Source organism: Sciurus vulgaris, assembly GCF_902686455.1.
Source record: "Sciurus vulgaris genome assembly, chromosome: 3".
In the NCBI taxonomy this organism is placed as follows: domain Eukaryota; kingdom Metazoa; phylum Chordata; class Mammalia; order Rodentia; family Sciuridae; genus Sciurus; species Sciurus vulgaris.
The window spans coordinates 27,409,390-27,432,729 of NC_136463.1; the positions used below are offsets into that span (position 1 = coordinate 27,409,390).

General features: G+C 52.7%; 3 protein-coding genes and 1 long non-coding RNA gene across 7 annotated transcripts in view; 2 read left to right on the forward strand and 2 right to left on the reverse strand.

The window, feature by feature from the left end:
- ACSF2 (acyl-CoA synthetase family member 2) overlaps positions 1-11,424 on the forward strand; it is a 34,629-nt gene extending 23,205 nt beyond the window's left edge. Inside the window, exons 6-16 of the mRNA XM_079133515.1 lie at positions 88-253; positions 810-905; positions 1,057-1,214; positions 1,486-1,577; positions 1,851-1,927; positions 8,008-8,115; positions 9,501-9,652; positions 10,431-10,572; positions 10,670-10,780; positions 10,949-11,017; positions 11,283-11,424. Of these exons, the coding sequence (XP_078989641.1) occupies positions 88-253; positions 810-905; positions 1,057-1,214; positions 1,486-1,577; positions 1,851-1,927; positions 8,008-8,115; positions 9,501-9,652; positions 10,431-10,572; positions 10,670-10,780; positions 10,949-11,017; positions 11,283-11,333 (1,222 nt within the window). The 3' untranslated portion in view covers positions 11,334-11,424. The remainder of the gene's footprint in view (positions 1-87; positions 254-809; positions 906-1,056; positions 1,215-1,485; positions 1,578-1,850; positions 1,928-8,007; positions 8,116-9,500; positions 9,653-10,430; positions 10,573-10,669; positions 10,781-10,948; positions 11,018-11,282) is intronic.
- CHAD (chondroadherin) lies at positions 1,934-6,297 on the reverse strand. 2 transcript variants are annotated; one of them, XM_079133532.1, is made up of 4 exons: positions 5,215-6,297; positions 3,266-3,429; positions 2,876-3,021; positions 1,934-2,657 (listed from the first exon to the last, which is right to left on the reverse strand). In XM_079133532.1, the coding sequence occupies exons 1-3, from the start codon at positions 5,986-5,988 to the stop codon at positions 2,880-2,882; spliced, it is 1,080 nt and encodes a 359-aa protein (XP_078989658.1). In that variant the 5' UTR covers positions 5,989-6,297; the 3' UTR covers positions 1,934-2,657; positions 2,876-2,879. The 2 variants fall into 2 exon arrangements, with proteins under 2 accessions (XP_078989658.1, XP_078989657.1); XM_079133531.1 differs by having other exon boundaries at positions 1,934-3,021.
- A 177-nt stretch (positions 11,425-11,601) lies between the features above and the next one.
- Positions 11,602-14,090, reverse strand: LOC306657488. Its single transcript, XR_013762810.1, has 2 exons — positions 13,961-14,090; positions 11,602-12,630 (listed from the first exon to the last, which is right to left on the reverse strand). It is a non-coding gene; the product is annotated as an uncharacterized lncRNA (long non-coding RNA).
- On the forward strand, positions 14,026-21,212 carry RSAD1 (radical S-adenosyl methionine domain containing 1). 3 transcript variants are annotated; one of them, XM_079133525.1, is made up of 9 exons: positions 14,028-14,511; positions 14,903-15,036; positions 15,144-15,348; positions 17,676-18,041; positions 18,218-18,281; positions 18,836-18,983; positions 19,168-19,237; positions 19,913-20,016; positions 20,205-21,212. In XM_079133525.1, the coding sequence occupies exons 1-9, from the start codon at positions 14,377-14,379 to the stop codon at positions 20,320-20,322; spliced, it is 1,344 nt and encodes a 447-aa protein (XP_078989651.1). In that variant the 5' UTR covers positions 14,028-14,376; the 3' UTR covers positions 20,323-21,212. The 3 variants fall into 3 exon arrangements, with proteins under 3 accessions (XP_078989653.1, XP_078989651.1, XP_078989652.1); XM_079133526.1 differs by having other exon boundaries at positions 19,183-19,237; XM_079133527.1 differs by lacking the exon at positions 15,144-15,348 and having other exon boundaries at positions 14,026-14,511; positions 14,903-15,001.
- The last annotated feature ends 2,128 nt before the right edge of the window (positions 21,213-23,340 follow it).

Here is a 23,340-nt window from a genome sequence, read left to right on the forward strand (position 1 = left end):
TGCACCCCAGGGGTGGGACTGGCATCCCCTGGAGCAACCCTACCTCCCCGACAGCCCCTGCTTCTCACCATCCTCCCTATCCCCCAGTCTCCCAGATCTGACCACAGTCATCTCGCTGGATGATCCTTTGCCGGGGACCCTGCTGCTGGATGATGTGGTGGCGGCTGGTAGCACAGAGCAGCATCTGGCCCAGCTCCAGCACACCCAGCAGTTCCTGTCCTGCCATGACCCCATCAACATCCAGTTCACCTCGGTAGGGCAGAGGTCTCCAGGCCCCAAGCCCAGCTGACACATGCCCCCTCCCGCTGTGAGCCTTTCCCAGGGATGGGGAGACAGTAGAGAAGTCAGGGGAGCAAGCACTCTCCTGGCACTGGCCTTCACTCTCCCTCTCTGCCTTGGAAAATCACTGGTGTCCTCATCACACCACCCCTTCCTGGCCCTCCTGCTCCCCAGGGCAGTGCAGATTGACTGAGCCACTGGGGCTCAGAGCTTAAAGTTGGTAGCACCTGCCCCTCCTTCAGTGGAAGCAAATCTGAGGCCCGGAGAGAAAATTTGTCCAAGCCCACCTGGCTAGTGGGCAGCAAAGTTCCCTGAGCTACCTCACGTGACTGACATGGAGCGGCCTGAGCACCAGTCCTTCTCTTTCACATTTCTGGATCCCAACATCTGGCTCCATGCTGCCCGTGGTAGACCTTTTGTGCATATACTAAAGGAGGAAACAAATCTGGGGCATCAATCCTGGGCAGTAGCCAAGGGTGGGAAGGAGATGGGGGAAAGGAGGCCAAGATATCACCTGCTTGTCTTCGTAGGGGACTACAGGCAGCCCCAAGGGGGCCACCCTCTCCCACTACAACATTGTGAACAACTCCAAAATGATAGGCCAGCGCCTTAAAATGCATGTGAAGGTGAGATAGGGCTGGGCGGGGCCAGGCTTAGAGGCCATGGGGAGTGGGCAGGGGCGGGACAGCTTGCTGGGTTCCCCCTGCTGGCTGGAGGAACTGGCTTCTGGGGCTTCTGGCTTTCATGATAGACTCAGCCTCCTGTCTCCATCTTCAGCCACCAGAGGAGATGCGGGTGGTCATGCCCTGCCCCTTGTACCACTGCCTGGGCTCCGTGGGGGGCACCATGATGTGTGTGATGTATGGTGCCACCCTCCTTCTGTCCTCTCCGAGCTTCAATGGCAAGAAGGCGCTGGAGGCCATCAGCAAAGAGAAGTGGGCACTGGTGGACAGGCTACTCATGGGATGAGATTCTCCTAGTCCTGGCTCCTGGGTCCTGACCTTTTTCCAAAAGGTCTCCTCTTTCCAATCAGGAGACCTGGGATTGGGGTAGTGGGGGACTCCCAGGAGAAGACCAGTTCCTGCCTTGAGCTTCTGCTTGTTCCCCCACAACTTTGACTTTAGCCCTTAATGAGGTTCATGGTGGGTGGGAAGAGGGACTTCCCTTCCACTTCAAAGGCTAATTTTAAGACCCTCCCTTACACAGAGGCTCCTCCCTGTATGGTACCCCAACGATGTTCGTGGACATTATGAACCAGCCAGACTTCTCCAGTTATGACTTATCATCCTTATGTGGAGGTGGGGTAGGGCCAAGGATGGCCAGGCATGGGGAGGGGGCTGCTTTCCCCCAGGAACTGGCCTAGGTGAGCCAGTCTTTTATGTAGGGGGCAGGAAGGGCACTGTAAAAACATGGATGGGAGGGAGGCAAATCCCCAGGCCAGATGGTGGGTGTGGAAATAGGCCCAAGATCAGGGAAAGAAGGGAATGTTCTCCTCTCAAGTGAGCAGGAGATGAAGGGGGTCCACTAGACCTGGAGAGGGGGAGCTGAGTCAGCTTTGCTCTTTGATTCAGGTGTGATTGCTGGGTCCCCTGCACCTCCGGAGCTGGTCCGAGCCATCATCCACAAAATGAACATGAGGGAGCTGGTGGTGAGTTGTGGCCAGAGGCAGTGGGGGAGGGGGGGCTGTGGTGGTGTGAGAACTGAATGACAGGCCTGGGAATGAGCTGAAGCCAGATCTCCAAAGGTCACCCCTAGGCCAGCCCTCTCTCCAGAAAGCAGAAATGAGAAAAGATCGTCTGACCTCTTCAGCACCTGACAAGGCATGGAGATAGGAGACCAGGGAGTAAATACTATACATACATAAATTTATACTTATAGAAATCTGGGGCAGAAATGCAGCATGGGAGGATGTGCAGCCAAGCACTGGTGTCCTGTGAGAACGTCCTGGCAGGTGGGACTGGGCAGAGTTGGAGGAGGGGCCTGAGACCATTTCTGGAAGCAAGGGGTGGGCTAAGGGTCTGATATTTGTTTCCAAATGGCAGGGAAAGAGGAAATAGAAGGATGGTTCTGGGAGGGTGGCCATCCTGATGATCACCCTGTTCTGGTCCCGCTGGACTCGGGGGCATTGGCAACAGCTTCTCTGAGGGCGCCACAACAGGGCCAGCCATGATGGTTGAGAGGGGCTGCGGGTCCTCCCCTGTACCCCCAGGGGAGCGGGGTTGGTGGTACAGTGCCCGAGGCCCTCTGCCAGGACGCGTGTTGGCGTGGCAGCTCTGTGCATCAGCAGAGGCTGTAGGGAGGAGTGAATGGCGTGGGAAGGTCAGTAGTCTCTCCAGCAGAAGGCAGAGGCCAGTCACCAGGACTGGCTGTGTCAGCACCTGTGGTGAGGTGAGCACTGGTGTTAGGACTCCAACATCACAGACAGTGTGGAGAGGACAATGGGAGTCCTGGGCACTGTCTTGTCCTCCCAGAGAGGAGCCCCCATTCTCCCCTCCTGTCCCTGCCCTGCAGAGATGGGGGAACCATAGACGATACCAGCTCGCTTGCTAGAATCTCCAAAGAGGAAAAAGGGGGACCTTGGCTCCCCAGCCCCTACCTGTTTAATGGCGGCCTGCTTTCTTGGACCTCTTGGTGGGGAACTTGCAGCTGCGGAAGGCGTCCGTGTCACGAATGTGCTGGCCCTTGAACTTGGCGGGTGAGGCACAGGTGGCATCTGGGCGAGAAGTCTTGGCTTCCAGCCATCTGGAGAAACAGAAAGTTGCTGGGGTTGGGGAACGTGTGTGGGAATGCTGGGGGGAAGGGCAGTGAGCTCTAGGGCCAGGATGGACTTGACCTCAGGATAGCCTGGAGCTGTCATTTTACAAATGGGAAACTGAGGCTCCCAGGGTGCCATGCTTACTAGGTAGCAGATCTGGAATGTACGCCTAGGATAGCTAAAAGAAGGGCCAAATAAGGGGAGACTCTGGTGACATGGGAATATTCTCACCTCCGAAGTCCCCGGAGCTGGCAGGTACACTTCCAGGGGTTATTGGTGAGGGTGAGGGTCTCCAGGTTATCAAAGGGGAAGCTGGAGGGCAGCTGGTTCAGGCGATTGTTCTCCAGATGGACATTCTTCAGCGTGGTCACACCCACGAAGGCACCATCTGAGAACTAGGGAGGCGAGGTGGGCAGGAGTGAGTGCTCCAGCTCATGGCCAGCCTTTCCCAGTTCTGTCCCCACAGAGGAGTGAGGTCTTCCCCGGAACATAGGCCCTGGCACCTAGAGGAGTTGCAGTTTTCAAAGCAGAGTGATCAAGTTATCTAGATGAGCTAACCCACAAGGCCCTTTTCAGATAAGAGATGTTTCTAACAAGCAGATGGTGAAAAGGAAAAAGTTCTGTCCCTTTAGTCAGGGTCACACTAGACAGTAAATAGTAGCCCTGGGACCACACCCCACACCCCACACCCTTCCCCTGGGCACCACACTCCCTGTGCAAACACTGGGCTGGTGAGGCAGCCAGAATTTGGCCCCAGGAGCCCAGGCTGGCACACGGTGAACCTGGTCAGTGTTTGGCAGGGTAGGCAGCAGGCCCAGGCTGCCCACAGCTCCAGGGTCCTGGGACTTTCCCCAGCTCTATCCTCACTGCCCGCCAGACACTATTTGTGGAGCCACCTTGGTGGAGACTTTGGCCAGTTGGACAGCTCCAGAGGAAATGTTCCATTGGTGCCCACATCTTGGCCCCAGGCGCCACTGTTCCTGTCTCGCCACTCCTAACCCACCCAAAGTTCTGCTGCCCACCAAAAGCCCACACTGAGGAGTCCACCTGCAATTGGGGCAGGACCTGAGCTAAAGAAGGGCAGGCTCTGGCAGGCTCCATTACCCAGGCAAAATTGGCTGCTGCCCAGGTAGGATTCTGCCCTCTTCTCCATGCCTGTGCCCTCTCCTACAGCCTAGGTTGAGGTGTGACATTCTCTAGTGACCAGACTGTCCTCTACCTTGTCCTGGCCCCTACCCAAACCTCCTGTCCCAGGGTGATTTCCTAGTCTCAAGGAAGAGATCTGGCCAGACTGGTATCCCAAGGGAAGAAGGGCTAAGTGAGAATGCAGACAGGAGACAGGTCTGTTTACCGCGATGGACAAAGGGCAGCCAGCAGTCTGGGGGACAGTGAGGCACAGCCAGTCTTCCCTGGGGGGAGACACCTGGAGTCTTGTGAAAGGACTGACAATGGTGTGCTTGCCTTTGCTCCTTCATAGGGCCCTGCAGCCTGCGGAGTCTTTGGTCCCCATGCCTTGACATCCCTACAGAGGTGAAATGAACCTGAGGATGTCGCGGCGTGTATGTGTGTGTGTGTGTGTGTGTGTGTGTGTGTGTGTGAGTTGGTGAGGGTGGGGGCAGCACATCCACCAGGACCTCTGGGCGTGTCGAGGTCTTCCTCAGGTATTTGCTCACCCTTCACTCTCCAGCCCCTGGGTCCACCTTAGCACACAGGCCATCCCCCGCCAGGAACAGGGTCTCTTTGTGGGCCTGATTTGCCCAGCAACTCTGGAAGGCTTCTCAATAAACAAACCTTTCTTTATGGGATGGTAGGTTTACTGGAGACTGGGGAAAAACAGCAGAGGAGGGGTGGAAGGCCCAACCGGAAGAGGTGGGCACTGCTCACAGTGGGGGTTTGGGAGCATTAAAAAGGACTCCTAAGAGGCTATTTGTGGGGCCAGGGTAGCCCCACTCCTCTTAGATGCAGGAGTCCTGGGAGGGAAGTGACTGAGACAAGCAGCCAGATAGGAGTAGGGTGGGGATGTGACACAATGAGGGAGAGGTGCAGAGCTTCTTGCCTTGAGATAACTAGAGGGACAGGGAATTTGAGGAGAGGGGCTGGTGCCCAGATGTGGTCCTGGCTCCCAAGCCTTCCGGGAGAGAAGAAGGAGCCGAGGCCGAGCTCTGCAGCCAAGCACTCACCTTCTCCAAGTTGGTGTTGTCCAGCCAGAGGGTCTCCAGGTACCTGCCAAAAGACTGGAAGGCGTTTTCCGGGATGCTCTTTAGGGGATTGTGGGACAGCTTCAGCTCCTCCACCACCCGCAGCTTGCTCAAGGCAGCGGAGGGGTAGCTGGACAGCTGGTTCTTGTCCAGATGGAACTTGGCGAGGTTCTCTACATCATCCAGGGCTCCGGGCTGCAAAGAACTGAGCGCATTTTCTGACAGGTAGAGCCAGCGCAGGTCCTTGGCACCCTGGAAGGCGCCTGCGCGCAGCTCACGGATCTTGTTATTGTTGAGCTGCAAAATGAAGAGGTTGACTAGTGGGGACAGCAGCCCACGGGGCAGCTCAGTCACCTTATTGTGGTCCAGGTAGAGGTAGGTGAGCTCAGTCAGGTCGTCGAAGGCGCCCGCACGCAGCACGCGGATGTCGTTGTGGGACAGGTACAGGTAGATGAGCTGCTTGAGGCCGCGGAAGGCGCCAGCGGCCACTTCGCGGATCTGGCAGTGCTGCAGGTGCAGCGACACGAGGTTCGGCATGGCCCGAAACGAGTTAGCAGCCAGCACCGGAAAGTTGTTGCGCTGTAGGTTGAGCAGCTTGGTCTTCTCTGACACCTTGGGGATCTTCTGCAACCCCACCTTGTCGCAGATGACGTGCTGCAGGTCTCCGTGGCAGTGGCAGTTCTGGGGGCAGGCGGCCAGCGCCGGCAAAAGGCCGGCCAGAAGGCCCAGGCTGAGTAGGAGCATCGCGCGGGCCATGGCCGGGACGCCTGGAGCCGGGACTAGGGGCAGCGTCGGCCGAGTGCGGGCAGCGGCAAGTCCTGGGCGCTCGGGTCTCCCGTCTTATTTATACGGTGGCCCTGACCGCAGCCGGCGGCCTGAGCCAGCTACTACGTGGAGCATCGAGGCCACCGGACTTAACTCCCTCGCGCCCAGAGATGACCCCCCCCCCCCGCTGCCCTCGACGGCGAGGGGGCCGGGCGCCCTTCCCCCACCTGGCGACTATGCATGGGGGTCCGAGACCGTACGCCTCAGTCCGGTCCCTTTGCTACCTGCTCTCAGATGCGATGCTCTCAGATGCGATGCTCTTTCCCTCCCTATCTCCTTTCGCTGGGCTTTTTTTTTTTTTTTTTTTTTTTTTTTTTTTGGGGGGGGGGTGTGGAGGGCGGTCATGGGTGTGTCTAGAGCCCCAAGTTTACACCGGAGAGGAGGCGTTCCTTGAACTTATTTGTTTGCTCAAGTTTGAGTCTCCACATCTCCTCCACCCAATGCACACTCGGCGGGGTGCCCTGAACCCGGGGAGAGAGGAAGAGCGGCCGGACAGCCGGATGCGTCTCGCCGCGGTCGGCCAGCCCGCGGCGCTTTAATGGGACTCTTGTGCGGCGCCAGCCGAGCGTGAGAGCTGTTCTGGCATCGGGCTCCCCCTTCTGGCGAGACACTCCAGAGCCGACCCTAAGGAGATGGGAGCTCCTTCTTCATCCTTGGGCCCCTCCCTGACTCTTCTCTCCTAGTCCTAGGCTTGCGATTCTGTCCCGTGCACCCCACCCTCTTTTTCTAGGACTGAAGGCCAAGCAAAGGAGTGGGGACTTGGGCTGAGGCGGGGGGGGGGGAGTGACCCGCAGCACTGGCAAAACATCTGGAGACCACAGGCCACTGAACAAGCACAGTCACACCATCCCTCTCCTTGATCTCCCCCAAAATATCCCGATCCCATCATCCCTACCCCAGTGGTCAGGACCCGCCCCTGAGGGGTCTCAGGGTGGCAGCCGAGTGGCGCCGAGGTGTACTTGGCAGAGGCCACCCCTGGGCAGTGGCCCCAGGACTGTGAAGATGGATGGTGGGGAGGTCAGGACCAGTCCTGGCCAGTTCAGGCTGCCAGATGCACTAGGTTGTGGGCAGCCCCGCCCAGCTAGGCCAGTTCTCTGTGTGCCCACTTGCCAGCCACCATGTCCGGATTCCTGTGGACAGGGGAGGGTGAGCAGGCAGGTCACAGCTCTTGTCCCAGGGTAAGTTCTGGGCTGCCTGGCAGGAGGTATTGTCCATTTTAGGGGGTAGGGAGGAACTAGACCCCAGCTGTGTCAGAGCCACACCAGCTGATAGAAAGATCTAGTAGAATATAGGGTAGCCTAGAACATTCCCTGATGGTATTTAGGCTGGCTTCTGGTTTTTCTGATGCTCAGGCTGTTCCAACCACCGAAAGTGCAGGGGTGGGGCTGGGGGTTGTGTGTGCCACAGGCGTTTTGAATCCCTGCTCTGGCTGTATTTTATTTTGATGAAAGTAAATTTACAGGAAACTCTGCAGAGCTCAGGGCAGCCACCCCAAGGCCAGGCACTTGTCCCAGCTTTGGGGAGTGGGTTGTGTCTGTGCCACTCCCAGCTGGCCAAGGTGGACTGGCTTTCTCATCAAGTTTATGAGGCCTTCGGCTTGGAAGGGAGGGATGGAGGATGTTGGGGCCTGAAATCAGGAAGGTGGGGCTAAGGCAGCCCGTGGATGGGGGAAAGAAGTCTGGGGTGTTGGTGTTGCCAGGAGCCACAGACAGACATGTGACTACTCTAGGGAGACAGGACTGAGAGAGCCCTGGCTAGGAGACAGTGGCTTCCCAGATCTCAATTTTATTTCAGATCTGGGGCCCCTGCAGAGATCAGTGTCTCTGTCCCCTTCCCCGGCTCCTACCAACCAATGATGTCCCAGTTCCTACTATTCAGCTGCCCCGGGTAGCTCAACCATCCCTCTGCAATTGCTGAACTCCCTTCAGACCCCCTTTCTGAACCCTTTAGGTTGTTTATGGAACTACAGAGAACAGTCCCGTGACCTTCATGAACTTCCCTGAGGACACTCTGGAGCAGAAGGCGGAGAGTGTGGGCAGAATTATGCCTCACACGGAGGTGAGCCCCCCACCAAGACCCCAGACCTCAACTTCCATCACTCCGGGACATTTATTGCTTTCCATTAGAGGTCCCAACAGCTCACAGAAGATGCTGAGGGCCCCCAGAAGCAGGGTCTTGCTGGGCCTGGCTGAGGCTGTCTGTGGGCTGAAGTCTGAAAGGGGAAGAGCTGGGAGAGAGGCCCTGAGCAGCGGCCAGCTGCCTCCCTTCCTGTCTGAGGTGTGTTTTTGCCAAGCCTACTGTCTGTTTCAGGGCAGCCAGGGAAGCCTCAAAGAGGAGCCAGAGCCCAGAGATTTTTCCTACATAGCTCTTTCTTCCCCATTGACCGCTGCCTCTCGCTTCGGTAGAGTTCCTCTTCTGACTGGGTGTAGACAGTTTCCCAAGCACCCTATCCTCTGGGGGTCCCTTGCATCTCAAGACACTGCCCTGGAGCTCATCTCAATTTCAAATTCCCAGCCATGACTCTTTTGCCATACTGGTGCTTTATGCTAACACGCCCCCAGTTTCCCTATCCCTGAGGGGTTACTGCCAGGGGTTCCATGCAGCTGCTTCTCTTGGGACTAACCCCTCCTCTGTCACCTCTCTCTCCTGCTCTCCCCTCTGGAGCAGTCCCATGGGGAGTGAGCATGCAGGAATATGAGCCCCTCCCGTGTGTCTGACGGCCTCACCCCCATTGGGATATCCCACTGGACTGTTGACTAGAACTGGCATAATCTCTTCGTAATCTGGATGCAGTAACGGAGGCACAGAGACTCACTTCTTTTGACACATTGGCTGTGTCTCCTTTTTCTTCCTCTTCTTCCTCTTTTTTTTTTCTTTTTGGTACAGGGGATTGAACCCTGAGAGTCTTAACCCTAACCACATCCCCAGCCCTTTTTATTTTTGAGACAGGGTCTCGCTAAGTTGCTTAGGGTCTCACTAAGGTGCTAAGGCTAGTCCTGAGCTTTCTGTCCTCCTGCCTGAGCCTCCTGAGTTGCTGGGATTGTAGATGTGTGTACCAGGCTTTCAGACTGTCTCTCCTGTTCACATGGCACTGCCACGCCACCCTCTTTGGCTTCTTTATTTGGTGCTTAACAGGAAGTGAGAGGAGACTCCCTTCCTTTCTGCAGTTTATAATTCTGCTGGCCTGGCCCTCCACAGGCTCTTCTCTGCCTGCTCTTCCTTCAGCACTCCTGGCCTGGGCCTTGACTGCTCTTTCATGCCCAGCTCAGGTCTCTGACTGCTGATGAGTCTACTCTGGCCTCTCTCCCTTCCCTGGACTGGGATGGGCAGAGCCAGAAGACTTCATTATTGGGTGAAGGGAAGGCAAAGCTTTCCCCATTCTCGAGGGCTGCCAATCCTGAAACACGAGGACAGGAGCCCAGCCTGAAGCTCACCTGTCCCAGGCCCGGATCGTGAACGTGAATACAGGGGAGCTGGCAGAGCTGAACACGCCCGGGGAACTGTGCATCCGAGGGTACTGCGTCATGCAGGGCTACTGGGGAGAGCCTCAGAAGACCTTTGAAGTAGTTGGGCAGGACAAGTGGTATCGCACAGGGTGAGAAGGCAGGACGGGGTGGAGACTCCGGCTACTGAGGGGAGGCTGCGGGTTCTGAGGCTGATGGGAACATTAGCACAAGGAGGGCATGGGTATCAAGAGGGCCCCTCCCATCCTGGACACTTGATTTCTAAAATGTGTACAATGCGGGCAGTCATACCTGGCTTGGGGACAAGACCCTAGGACAGTGTGCTGAAGCTGTGCTCCCAAAATCGGGGCCAAGATTGATTCAGTCACTCGTTTGTTAGCTCAGCACATTCTTATTACGCACCTCCTAGGGGCCAGCATTGTTCCTATTGCTGCTGCCCCCATGGAAAGCAAGATGAAAAGGACCCTACTTTTACTTCCCACTTGTCTGGCAGAGGAAGACAGATCATTTTGAACATCAAAAAATGAAATGGGGTTATAATTCTGTGCATTATAGAAGAAAAAGTGACTGTAATGGGGAGGAGAGCTTTCCTCAGACCCAGTGGTCAGAGAAAGCCTCTGGAAACTCGATCTAAGATCTGAATGATGAAACAGAAAACAGCCTTGAAAAGCAAATGCATAGGCAAGGAAAAGAGAACGAGAAAATATGTGATAGGTACTGTACTAGTTTATTTTTCTCTGCCTTCCTATCTAAACTGTCTGTTGCAGAGGATGTGTCTTATTCCCGCTGCTTCTCCTAGATCCTAGAGCAGTAGGGGACACAGAGCAGGTGCTCAATAAATGTTTGATGAATAAGTGAGCCAGCCACGTAAAGCAAAGGTGAGAGTGCATTCCTGGGCTTCGCCTACAGAGACATCGCCTCCATAGACGAGCAGGGCTTCTGCAAGATCGTGGGTCGCTCTAAGGACATGATCATCCGGGGTGGTGAGAACATCTACCCTGCAGAACTGGAGGACTTCTTTCACACACATCCACAGGTGCAGGAAGTGCAGGTGAGGCACCCAGGCCAGGTGAGCCCAGATGAGATCCAAGAAGCAAGAAACAAGCAGGAAAATGATGATGTCTGGTATTTGTCTCTGACCCTGGAAGGTGGTGGGAGTGAAGGACCACCGGATGGGGGAGGAGATTTGTGCCTGCATCCGGCTGAAGAGTGGGGAGACCACCACTGAGGAGGAGATCAAAGCTTTCTGCAAAGGGAAGGTGGGAGCCTCCACTCCCTCCATCTTCCCCACCCCTGAGTGTTTGCTCCCCTGCCAACCATCCAGGATCGGGGAATCTCCTGCCATTATGAACATGACTCTCCAGCCAAGCGAGCCCTCCTGCCCTTGACCCTAACCCAGCGTCATGCTTTACCTTCCTGTTCTGCAGATTTCCCACTTCAAGATTCCCCGCTACATCGTGTTTGTCAACGACTACCCCCTCACTGTCTCAGGAAAGGTGTGTGAAGTGGAGATGGCCAGGGAGGGGCAGGGCAGCGTGGGACACCAGGTGGCCCCACCCATGCCTCTCTCAGTGGTGAGCAGGAGAGGCAGCCACGGGGGCCTAACCTGTCACCTCATTCTGATTTGTCCCAGGCTTTCTCAATTTTAGCACTAAAAGCTGAAGAAGCCCTCAGTCCCAGGCAAACAGCTGTGGAGCTGGGGTTGCCCACCCTAACAGGCAGGGACCCCACCTGATTCTCACTCCTTTGTTTTTCCTCTAGATCCAGAAATTCAAACTCCGAGAGCAGATGGAAAGACATCTGAAACTGTGAATCGAGGGGAGGAGGGGTCTGACCAGGCCTGCCCCTCCCCTAAGCCCCTGGTCTTCTTTGTTACTTGGCATAAAGAGCTCTGTGTTTCCCAGATCTCTGGCTGGAGTGCTCTCTCTGGAACTACTGTGGATGGAGAAAGGAAGAGTCTGACGGGAAACCAGCTTCCAGATCTATTCCTCTGAGCACTACTTTTTAAGTACTCACTACTTTTTACCTACTTAATCTAACCCTCACCCATCCCTTTGAAGTTGCAAACCCATTTTACCCATTCTTTTCTATTTTCTTCTTCTTCTTTTTTTTGTACTGGGGATTGAACCCAGGGATACTTTACCGAGCTATATCCCCAGCCCTTATTAATTTGAGACAGGGTCTTGCTGAATTCTAAGTCTGACTTGAACTTGTGATCCTCCTGCCTCAGCCTCCCACGTTGCTGGGATTACAGGAGTGTACCACCATGCCTGGCTTCCATTTTTTTCTTTTGTAAGCTTTACTTATTCCATCCTTTTCCACATTGTTGCCACATAAGTCCAACAAGAAATATTCTTCTTTTTTCTAAATCACAGCTTTATTGAGATATAATTCATATACTATTCAAAAAACCCATTTAAAACGTACAGTTTTCCAGTGGTTTTTAATATAGTCACAGATATGTGTAACCACACCAAAGTCAATTTTGAACATTGTCATTACCTCAAAAAAAAAAAAAAAATACTCTTTAACTACCACTCCTCCCATCCTCCCCAATCAACCCAATAAAAATAAAGCAGGCTATCACTTGACCCAAGAAATAAAAAAACAGCTGGCTTCCACAAGACACATAGGTATTGTTACCTAATCAGCCTGTTTTGCCTGCTGTACAGTTTGCTGATCACTGACACCATGAGTTTTGCAAAGAAAAGTTTATTTATGAAGCATCCAAAGCGTGAGGAGATGGGAGAACCAAGCCTCAGATCCACCTCCCATTGGATAGGTCTTGGGATGTTTATGAGATAAAGAGGCTGGTGATTCAGGCATGCAGCAGTGTGATTGGAAGCAAAGTGATCAGTGATCTGTGCATCCCAAGTGTGATCACCCCCCCTCCCACGTACACTGAGGATTAAACTCAGAGGTGCTCTGCCACTGAGCTACATCCCCACCCCCACCCCCCCTTTTTTTTTTTCCTATTTGGAGACAGCATCCTGCCAAGTTGCAGAGGCTAGTCTCAAACTTGTGATCCTTCTGCTTCAGACTCCCAAGTCACTGGGCATACTGGTGTATGCCATCACACCTGCAGTGTAAGCAATCTTCATAGTTCTTCCTAGGACACAAGTTCAAAAAATGGGGGCCCTTAGCATGATCTGAGGGTGGGGTTTTTGGTCCCTTGACATCAAAAGGTTCACCAACTGGATACTTGCACAGGCCCAAGTGAAGAATCATTATTTTCAACCAAAGTAGCCTTTGGATCCCTGGAAAGTAACCTAGGCAACTGTAATAATCATGATCCACATATCAGGGGTGTTATCTACTGCTGAACTGGTGGGAGACTCAATATATTGCTCCACTGCAAGCTCCAAAATTAGTAATTTGAAAAGTCAACTAAAAGCAAATAATTAAAAGCAAGTGAAGCTAGAGGGTTTATTCAGTTTTCCCTCCATTTCAGTTCCCAGTTCAAAGAGACAGAAACTTTTCTCCTGCCTGCAGTCCTTACCTCCCAGGATGTCTGTCCCCAGCAACAGTAGCAACTGCCTAACTTTTTGAGAAATGATTATATATTTAGGATCCTCTAAGTGCCAGGCACTACACTAGATGTTTCCATATACATCTTTTGAAATCTTGCCAATGACTCTTATCAAGTAGGCATAGGCCCATTTCACAAACTCAAAGAGGTTCAGGGTCTTCCTGAAGGTCACACAGATGGATTAGAATTCAGCTATCTGAAGAAGATTCACTGTGCACTGGTCACCAACTTGTCCAAGTTCCGTGAGAGAAAACACACACACACACTACATGAAGTGGCTGTATTACTTATAGATAGGAAACGGGATAACAGAAGCCTTGGATTCATTTCAAGCCAGTTGCCCCAAGGCTCAGAAAAGTTTCCTGGTGTGAATGGAGTCTCATCTGTGTGTGCCCTGCTTTCACTGGAGTTGAAGGGCCCTGGAAAGGAGCCTACCGTTGGCAATCATGTGACATGTTGGGCTAAAACACTGAAAGAAGTCCTCTGTGGGGCTGGGGACAGAGGGTACTAGAACAGAGCCTGAGCTGTTCTGATCACTTCCTCCTTATCTCAGTAGTTGTACCTCCAGCACATTCTATAGTCATTCTTGAGAATTGCAAGCTAGAAACGGGGAGTGAGAATTGGGACTGTCCAGAGTCACCAGGAGATCTGTCCTTCATGGTCTGACTCCAGAGTCCATGATCTTGCCACTTTGGAGGAGAGTTCCCCCGGGGCCTGCTTTCCCAACTCTTCACCTGTTCCCTGTCTGTCCTGCACGCACCATCCCTGACTGTCCTGGCTTGGTCTGACCTAGAGATCACAGCCTACTCTTCTGGCCAACCCAGTTCCCCCTGGGGTTTTCTGATCCTTCCAGCCCCAGTGTCCTCTCCTCCCTCAGGAATTTCCATGGCTCTTATAACAGGGGCCCTACCAGCCCTGAGCAGACTGGCCTGGTGTCCAGCAGGCACTGCATTCATTGTGCTGTCTGTCTTGACTTGTTCATTGGCTTCTCCCAATCGTATATGCACCTAGATGTCCTCAGCGCCCATCTCTGAGCCAGGCACATGAAATGCGAAGGAAGTGATGGGACAAACTAAGCTCCTGGATGGCTCGGGGTACTTGCCCTGCCTGGCATAGGGTGCCAAAAGATGGCAGCGTGCCCCACGTTCTTGGAAAAGGAAGGATAGGCAGCTGCGGTGAGCGCATCGGTGTCCGGCAGGTGGCGCAGCAGATCCGAGGCCTTCCGAGGCGGCGCGAGGTTACGCAGCCTCTTCCTTCCGCCTGAGCAACACAGGCGCACGCCCGTGCGCCCCGGGCACGATCCCCTTCCTCACTGCGTTGTGCGCCATGGTTCTTCCCGCCACCCGGGCCCGCGGCTTGGTGGCAGCAACCAAGGCGGCCCAGAGGCGTCGCCGCGTGGACAGCGGGGGAGGGTCTCCAAGTCCTGAGCCCGCAAGCAGGCGCGCGGCAGTTTACGTGCACGTGAGTGACAGGCGGGAGGGCAGAGTGCCGCGATAGCTGTGGCGTACCAAACCCAGGTGGCGCTTGTCACTCCGTGAACCCGCCTGCTATCTTTCCCCGTCCCCAGACGAGGTCTCGGATAGGACCTGGTGCCCTGCAGGGAAATGTCAGGGTCAGGTACTCACCAGCCCCGTGACCTTGACCAAATAATTTCCCTTCCGAGCCTCAGTTTTCTCCTGCTAAAGTGGGCATAATAATCCCTGAGCGACCTGCTTTGGGAGAGGTGGTTTAGATGTCGTAACCACTGTTGACAAACCTTGGAATGAGGATGGGAATGTGTGCTATGAACCCAGGAGGCGCTCAGGGTGCCCGGAGTCACGGCTCACCCCGCACATACACCCTCTGTCCCCAGTGGCCGTATTGCGAGAAGCGATGCAGTTACTGTAACTTCAATAAGTACATACCTCGCGGCGTGGAGGAGGCTGCCGTGAGGAACTGTCTGGTGACTGAGGTGCATACGCTGCTGCGGCTCAGCGGGGTGCGACGGTCTGTACTGGGAAACTGTAGGCAGGGTTGGGATTGGAGAGGAAGAAGGATACAGAGGATCCCACGGGTCCCCTAGAGGTGTCACCTTCTTCATCATCTTTCCCCAGGGTGGAGTCTGTGTTCTTTGGTGGGGGGACCCCCAGTCTGGCCAGTCCTCACACTGTGGCTGCTGTTCTGGAGGCTGTGGCCCAGTCAGCCCACCTGCCTGCAGACTCTGAAGTCACTTTGGAGGCTAATCCCACCTCGGCCCCAGCCTCCAGACTGGCAGAATTTGGAGCGGCGGGAGTCAACAGGTTGTCCATTGGTCTCCAGGTAACCCGTGTCACCCACCCCATTCCAGTGCACCCAGACCTCCAGGGCTCTCTCCTCTTTGGTGTCTCTTATTCATTGGGCAAACATTTCTGAGTGCCAGGGCTCAATATCAGTAGAGTCTGTGGTAACACGTTTCTCCCTAGTGCTGGAATTGGACCCTGAGCCTTGAACATGAGAGGCAAGTGCTCTACCCCGAGCTACCTTCTCAGCCCTTGTAATGACACTTTTGTGACTGCTTAGTCATCTGCTGGGATAGAAGCTTCATGAGGCAGGCTTCTGGCATGCCTTTTTGTATACTAAGCACCCGCCATAGGTTCTGGAACATAGTAGGTGCTTAGAAATGATGTATTGCATGATTGGAGACTCAGGGAGACAGGCACCTGGTCAGATCATTGCAGCATGAAAGTGTGCCTGTAAAGGGGGTCTCTCCAGGACGCTCTCAGAGTACACCTGGAGGGCACCTTAGTCTAATGAAATCACAGAAGCCTTCCTGAAGGAGGTAATGGTTGAGAAAGGGGAGGAGTTCACCAGGTGAGAGGGTGTGGGAGGAAGAGACACAGGATATGGAGGAGACTGGCATGTTTTGGGGGAGCTGTGAATCATTCCTCGTGACCAGAGAGGCTAGAGACAGGACTGCACTTAGGCTCTGAAAGCTCTCAGCACTTCGGAAGGAACTTGGGTTTTCTCCTAGTGGTGATAGGGCAGCCACCAAAAGGTCTTAGGGAGAAGCCAGTTCTTCTAGGTTCTCCTCTGATGTTTCCTTATCTGGTTGTCCCTCACCTTCCAACACTATCACTTCCATTGTACCGTTTCCCATAGGGTCATGGGCTTTGTCTTGATTGAATATACTGAAAGAGACACAATTTCTGAGATATTCCTGCCCAAAATGTCTATCTTGAAACTAATTTTGAGGAAACATCAGGTAAACCTAAATTAAGAGACTCTCTGGGCTGGGGATGCTTCTCAGTACTAGAGCAGTTGCTTAGCATGTGTGAGACTCTGGGTTCCATCCCCAGCACACAGAGAGGAAGGGAGAGAATCTTAATTATTAGTGTATGAAGCCAAGTGTGGTGGTGGCACACACCTGTAATCCCAGTGACTTGGGAGGCTGAGACAGGAGGATTGCAAGTTCTAGGTCAACCTCACCAACTTAGTGAGGTTCTTAGTGAGACCCTGTCTCCAAATAAACATCAAAAGGGCTGGGATGTGGCTCAGTGGTTAAACACCCCTAGATTCAATTCCTTATGCCAAAAAAAATTATTATTAATGTAAGAACAGTGTGAGATCTGCCCTCTTAACAGTTTTATGTGCACGGTACAGCACTGTTAACTGTAAACATACTGTTGTACAGCTAATCTCCAGCATTCACGCATTAAAAGACATTTTCAAAAGCAACTGGCTTGTACTCTTTGAAACAGTCAATGTCATGAAAGGCCAAGAATTTGGAATAGATTAAAGGAGGCTAAAGAGAAAATGACTGCTGAATGCCATGGGTGACCCCTGGTTGTAAAGGAGGAAATTACTACAGTAGACATTATTGGGACAGTTGGCCAAATTTGAATATGACTATGTATTAGATAATGGTGTTGTATCCGTGTTACATTTCCTGAATTCCATAATTGGATTGTGGTTATGTAAGAGAGTGTCCTTGTCCTTAGGAAATACACACTTCAGAATTTAAAAATTGAGAGATACAATATCTGTAACTGTCCAGCACAGTAGCCACTAGCCACATGCTAGTAGAGCACTTGAAATGACTATGTAAATTAACTTACATGTGTCTGTATCAACTGTATTGAACAGTGCAGATATAAAAAATTTCCATCATCACAGAAAGTTCTGGGTAGTGCTGGTCTATGATTTACTCTCAACATAATAACAATAATGTGTCTGCACATTTAGAGAGACAAAGTAACTGGCCAGATGTTGCTGATGAGTCTAGATGAAAGTGTTTATTGTACCTTTCAACTTTCCTATAGGTTATTTCAAAATAAAAAGTAAAGGAAGAAAGAAAAGATTATTGGGTTCAGAGTCAGTCCTAAGTTTCAATTCTGACTTTACAGTTGTATGACCTCAGATTAAGTGATTACCAGCTTTCTCTGAACCTCAGCTTTCTCATTTGTAAAATGGAGCTAATATTGGAGGATTATAAGGATTGCGTTCCCTTTCAGAGAATAGTAGCTCTAGGTACTGACCCCACCTTCCTCATCTTCCTGCTCACTAGGTACTGCATTGCCCCCATATTTGTGTCTACAATGTTGTGTCTGTGCCATTGCTGTCTCCCTCTGAACTGGCCAGCACACTAACACCTGACCCTCTCTTCCCAGTCTCTAGACGACACTGAGCTGCAGCTATTGGGGCGGACACACTCAAGCAGTGATGCTCTGCGGACGCTGGCAGAAGCCCGGCGTCTCTTTCCTGGTCGCGTGTCTGTGGACCTGATGCTGGGGCTGCCGGCACAGCAGGTGGGCCCGTGGCTCAGGCAACTGCAGGAACTGTTGCACCACTGTGACGACCATCTCTCCCTCTACCAGCTGTCCCTGGAGCGAGGCACCGCACTCTTCGCCCAGGTGCAGCAGGGCGCTCTTCCTGCCCCTGACCCAGAGCTGGCCGCTGAGATGTACCAGGAGGGTCGGGCAATGCTCCAGGAGGCTGGCTTCCGCCAGTATGAGGTCTCCAACTTTGCCAGGAACGTGAGTCCTGGGGCTGATGGCTGGAGGTGTGGAATGGCAGGCCTTCTGAGGAGAAGGGCCCTGCTGGGTGCTCTCAGACCCAAGATGGTGGGGACATTCTAACCAGGAGCCCCTTACCTGAACAGAAACAGGGCACCCTCCTCCCTCTGCGCTGACTATTCCCTTCTTTTCCACAGGGGGCGCTTAGTACTCACAATTGGACTTACTGGCAGTGCGGTCAATACCTTGGCATTGGGCCAGGTAAGTCCCCTGTGAGCAACAGAAGGGATGACTTAGCAGAGGAATGTCATGGCTGGGTGAACTTGGACCACTTACTTAACCTCTCCAAGCCTGTATTTCCTCATATGTAAAATGCAGCAAATGATAATTTATCTACTTTGTAGAACGGTTAAGTATGTATTTTAAGGTCTTTGATTTACTGCTATTTCTGAGTCTTCAGTGTGTATCAGAATCCTCTGCAGGGCTTGTTAAAATCCAGAATGCAGGGGGGCTGGGGTTGTGGCTCAGGAAGAGCGCTTGCCTTGCATGCATGAGGCACTGGATTTGATTCTTAGCACCACATATAAATAAATAAAATAAAGGTCCATTGACAACCAAAAAATTATTTTAAAAAAATCCGGAATATTGGGCCCCACCTCCAGAATTTCTGATAGATCAGGGCTGGAGTAGGCCTGAGGATTTACATTTCTAGCATATTAGATACTGTAGGTCCACGCTTTGCGAACCGCTGATGTAGAGCTAGTAAGAACACAGTGTTAGCCCTTTAACGTGGGGTTCACCGTCGATGTTGTTAGGGGCCCATGGGCGATTTATGCTTCAGGGGGCTGAAGGCCGTACCCGGGAGGCTCGGATCCAGACACTGGAACCAGACAACTGGATGAAGGAAGTGATGCTGTTTGGTCATGGCACCCGGAAGCGCGTCCCCCTGGGCAAACTGGAGCTGTAAGCATCTAAGTGCACAGGGCTCTTCACCCAGGGTCCCCCACACCCCAGAAGCATCTCCACCTGTACTTCTTTATGTCCTGCCTTGCCCTCCCCTCCCCCGCTGCCCCGTACAGCACTACCCCAATAGTCCCACCAGCACATCCCAGCATCAGTGCAAGGCCTCCTCTCCAACATTCCTCAGTGACTTCTCTTTCAGGCTGGAGGAGGCTTTGACCATGGGGCTACGCACTGACGTGGGGCTCACCCACCAGGTAAGGACTAAGGTCTTGTATACCATTTCCTCTTCCTAAGCCTTGCAGTCAGCCTCTCTTTCTCCTCTTGCTTCCCACTGTACACACGCCCCTCCTATGCCTCGGGGTTGACAGCTGAGGTGGGGATGTGGTCCAGCTGAGGCCTGATGGGCAGATGCGGTAGTTAGTATGGCACAGTGGTAAGAACCCATGACTCAGGCTGCAGAGATCCAGCATTGGCCCCTGTTCTGAAATCTAGGGAACAATTCCTTTTACCTCTCTGAACCTTGATCTTCTCAGCTATGTGAGGGAATAGATCAGATACAGGATTCCCAAGTGACTGAAGGCCGTGCAACACCTCAGATGGGACACACAATAGATAATGATCGAGGAGACTCACAGTTGCTCTAGATGAAGTCAAGGCCATAAAACCTGAGGCTGCTTGTACCCTGGCAGGCAGAGGAGAGTGAGAAGAGCGTGGAGGAGTAGATGGAGATCTGGCTTGGCTGGGAGCTGGGTTTCCATCTGAACGTGCCATGTGGGTGATAGTGCCCCCCCTCCTGTCCTGCTGCTGCTGAGCAACAGCTGCTCAGACCCCCGGGCTCGGCAGTATCGTCCCTCACCTCTCGCCACACCTGACCATGAGGCCCAGAGTAGCCCAGCCAGCTCCTCACTTCTGACCTTCTGCTTTCCCAGCACTGGCAGCAGTTTGAGCCCCCACTGACCCTGTGGGACATTTTTGGAACAAATAGGGAAGTAAAGGAGCTACTGGAACAGGACCTGTTGCTGCTGGACCACAGGTGTGTGGGGCAGTGGGAAGAGGGGGCTTAAGTGTTCCCCGGATCCCTGACTAGGGATCCAGAGACCAAGGAGAAGCGAGAAATAGCAGCAAAGTGGGGCCTGTGGGTGCGGGGGTGTAGGCACAGGTGGGGACAGCATTGAAACTGGTAAGATGAAGCTGTCACATCCAGGCTTCTTGGTTTTCCAGGGGTCTCCGGTGTTCCTGGAAGGGTCTGGCTGTGCTGGATTCTCTATTGCTGACCCTCCTGCCTCAACTCCAAAAGACTTGGCACCAGAGAACCCCGTCACTTGTGCCAGGAGGATGAGCAGATGTTCCTGTATCCCAGGGTAATGCCAGGTGGACCTGGGGGGGGCTGGACCAGCCCTGCAGGCATCACTGCTGACAGGTGCTGTCTCTGCTCCAAGTGGTCATTGCCTGGCCCTGCCAGGTGGGTGGGAGAATGTTTCTTGTCTGGGAACTGGCATCCCACCCTGCTTTTAAGGACTCTGGTGTGTGTTCCATGACCAGGAATTGTTCTTCACCCATAACAGCCTTTCTTTTTTTTTTTTTTTTTGTGCTCTGGGAGGGGTACTAGGGATTGAACTGAGGGGTGCTTAACCACTGAGCCACATCCCCAGCCCATTTATTTTGAATCAGATTCTCACTAAGTTGCTGAGGCTGGCCTTGAACTTGTGATCCTCCTGCCTCAGCCTCCCAAGCTGCTGGGATTACAGGCACGCACCACCATACCCGGCTCTTTGCATTTTTGGTACCAAATAATGACCAGTAAGTTTGGAAATCTTTCTGTAGACAGTTGCCTTCCTAAGGGGCCTTCCCCTGGTGTGAGGTCCTGAGACAGCTGTATGAGTCAGATCCTCTCCAGGTATCTTAAGCATGAAGGTATTTAATATAGGTATGAGACATTTAGAAAACCATTGAGTTTTTCAGAGTCAAAGCCACTTGTCCCATAGAATGTCCCACATTCTGGGTATGTCTGGTTGTTTCCTGAGGATTGGATCCAGGTAGAATATTTTTATCTGGAATACTGAAACTCAGTGTTGTGTAACTCAGGGTCCCTAATGCCAGGCCAACGCACTATCAGTAATGCTAATTTTGACCACTTGATTAAGGGGATGGATGTTCTGTCTCTCCATTGTACAGGTGCACTTTTTCCTTGAAATTAAATAGCACATCATCTGTTGTGTGATATCTTGAGACCAACTGAATATCCTATTCCCCAATAATCACTTGCCCAGTGATTTTGGCATCCGCCGATGATCCTTGCCCAAATCAGTTCTTAATTTAGAAGTTGCAAAATGTTAATTTCTGACTGTCATTCTTTCTACATTCATTAACTGGCACTTATCCATTAAAAAAAAAAAGAAAAAGAAAAAAAAAACTTTCCCTTTTTTTCAAAGGGCTGATCCTCCTAAGCTGGTGTGTGTGTGGTGGTGGGGTGGGGGGGCACTGGGAGTGCATTTTCCTGACAAGAAGCTGCATAACTTTTTCTTGGGAGGGGTACTGGGGATTTAACCCAGGGATAATTTAATACTGAGCTATATCTCAAGTCCTTTTTATGCTTTATTTTGAGGCAGGGTATTACTAAATTGCTTAGGGCCTCACTAAATAGCTGAGGCTAGCCTTGAACCTGTGATCCTCCTGTCCCAGCCTCCCAAGCCACAGGAATGCACACAGTGCCCAGATAGGAAGCTCTATAACTTTAATTCCTTACCATGCCCAAGTATACCTTGATGCTAAAAGTAATTTAGTTCCACTGCGAACTGAGGCATGTAGACTCCGCCTGTAGTAGGTGATGGGGGATGGGGTTCCCCGCCTCTCAGAGGTGAGCACGTGCCTTTCCCGTGTGCTCCGTGGGTGTGAATGTCAGTCCTTCTTTGACCCTGTGGTAACATGGTATGCGTCACTCCCTCTCTTTTTCATCATGAAATATTCAGCTGGCACCAGTGGTGTGCCAGGCCCTGTACCAGGCTCACAGAGAGGAAGAAGACCTGTCTCAACCCTGGCTGTCATATTGATAGATGTGGAAGAGATTCTTCCCAGGTTGTCAGTCAAGGCATGCAGATAGGCTGCGGGAGGCTGAAGCATTGCTTGGTTCTGAAGACCTGGGAGCAAGAAAAAATGTGTTTTTCTTTTTCTTACCACCTCCTGTGCCCCTACTGCCCTGGAAAGCCTGGCCATAGGACAGGTGACCTGTAGGGTGCCTGGTAGGGTGACCCGTACTGCCCAGGGACACCTCTTCCTGAGCCTTCCCCTGATCTTGATATTCAAGAAGTGAGCATGGGGCCGAGCGGTGTGCCATCAGATAACCTGGGCCCACTCAGGTTTCTCCCAGCTGCCAGGGCAGCTCATACCACCTGAGATGTCCATGCTGGGCACCTCGTGAGGCCCGTGCCCAGGGTTGGGCACCTGCCAGGAGCAGGTATGGGTGGCACAGATCAACTTCTGTGACTCAACCTGGTCCCACCCTCACCTTATGAATCAGAATCTCCAGGGGGCAGAGCCCAGGAATCTAGTTGTTAAGTGCTTCCTAAGTGGCTCCTTCTCACAGGGGTCCTCCTCCTCCATAACAGGACTTTGATTGTCATAAACAGCCCACTTTTGTGTGTGTGTGTGTGTGTGTGTGTGTGTGTGTGTGTGTGTGTGTTGCTGGGGATTGAACCCAGGGCCTTGTGCATGCAAGGCAAGCACTCTACCAACTGAGCTACATGCCCAGCCCAGCAGCCCACTTTGGTAATAGGGCAATGAGAGAAGTTGGGGACAAGCAGTATGCATGAGTGTGTGGTTACAACTGAAAGGATCAAACCTTCTACCGCCAGTTCTAAAGGCCTGCACTTGAGTCCCCCCACCCCCCTGCAGGTGGTGTGATGTAGGCAGGGCAGCTGTTTAAAGTTCCATTTTACAGATGGGGGCATTCAAGGAGGTTCTCTAACTCGACTCCAGTCCTGAAAATGCAGTCATGTGTCACTTAACAATGGGATGTGTCCTGAGAAGGGCGCTGTTCAGTGGTTCATTGTTTCATGAACAGTGTAGAACATATTTACACAAACTAGGATAGCGAGGACGCAGCCTAGGGACCACCACTATATACAGTATTTTTTCCCCAATATTTTCCATTGTCAGGTGGGCAGAGCTGAGATGCAGACCCCGTGGCTACAGTGGCCTCTGCATTCCCCCTCCTTGAGTAGCTCTAACAATAAAACCCCTATTACCCAGGCCACACCTCCATGACACTGCCCACTCAGACAGACCTACATTCTCCCCCCACCTGATTCTGCAGAGAAAAGAAGGTCAAGTAATCAGATGAAATAACTTAGACAGGAGA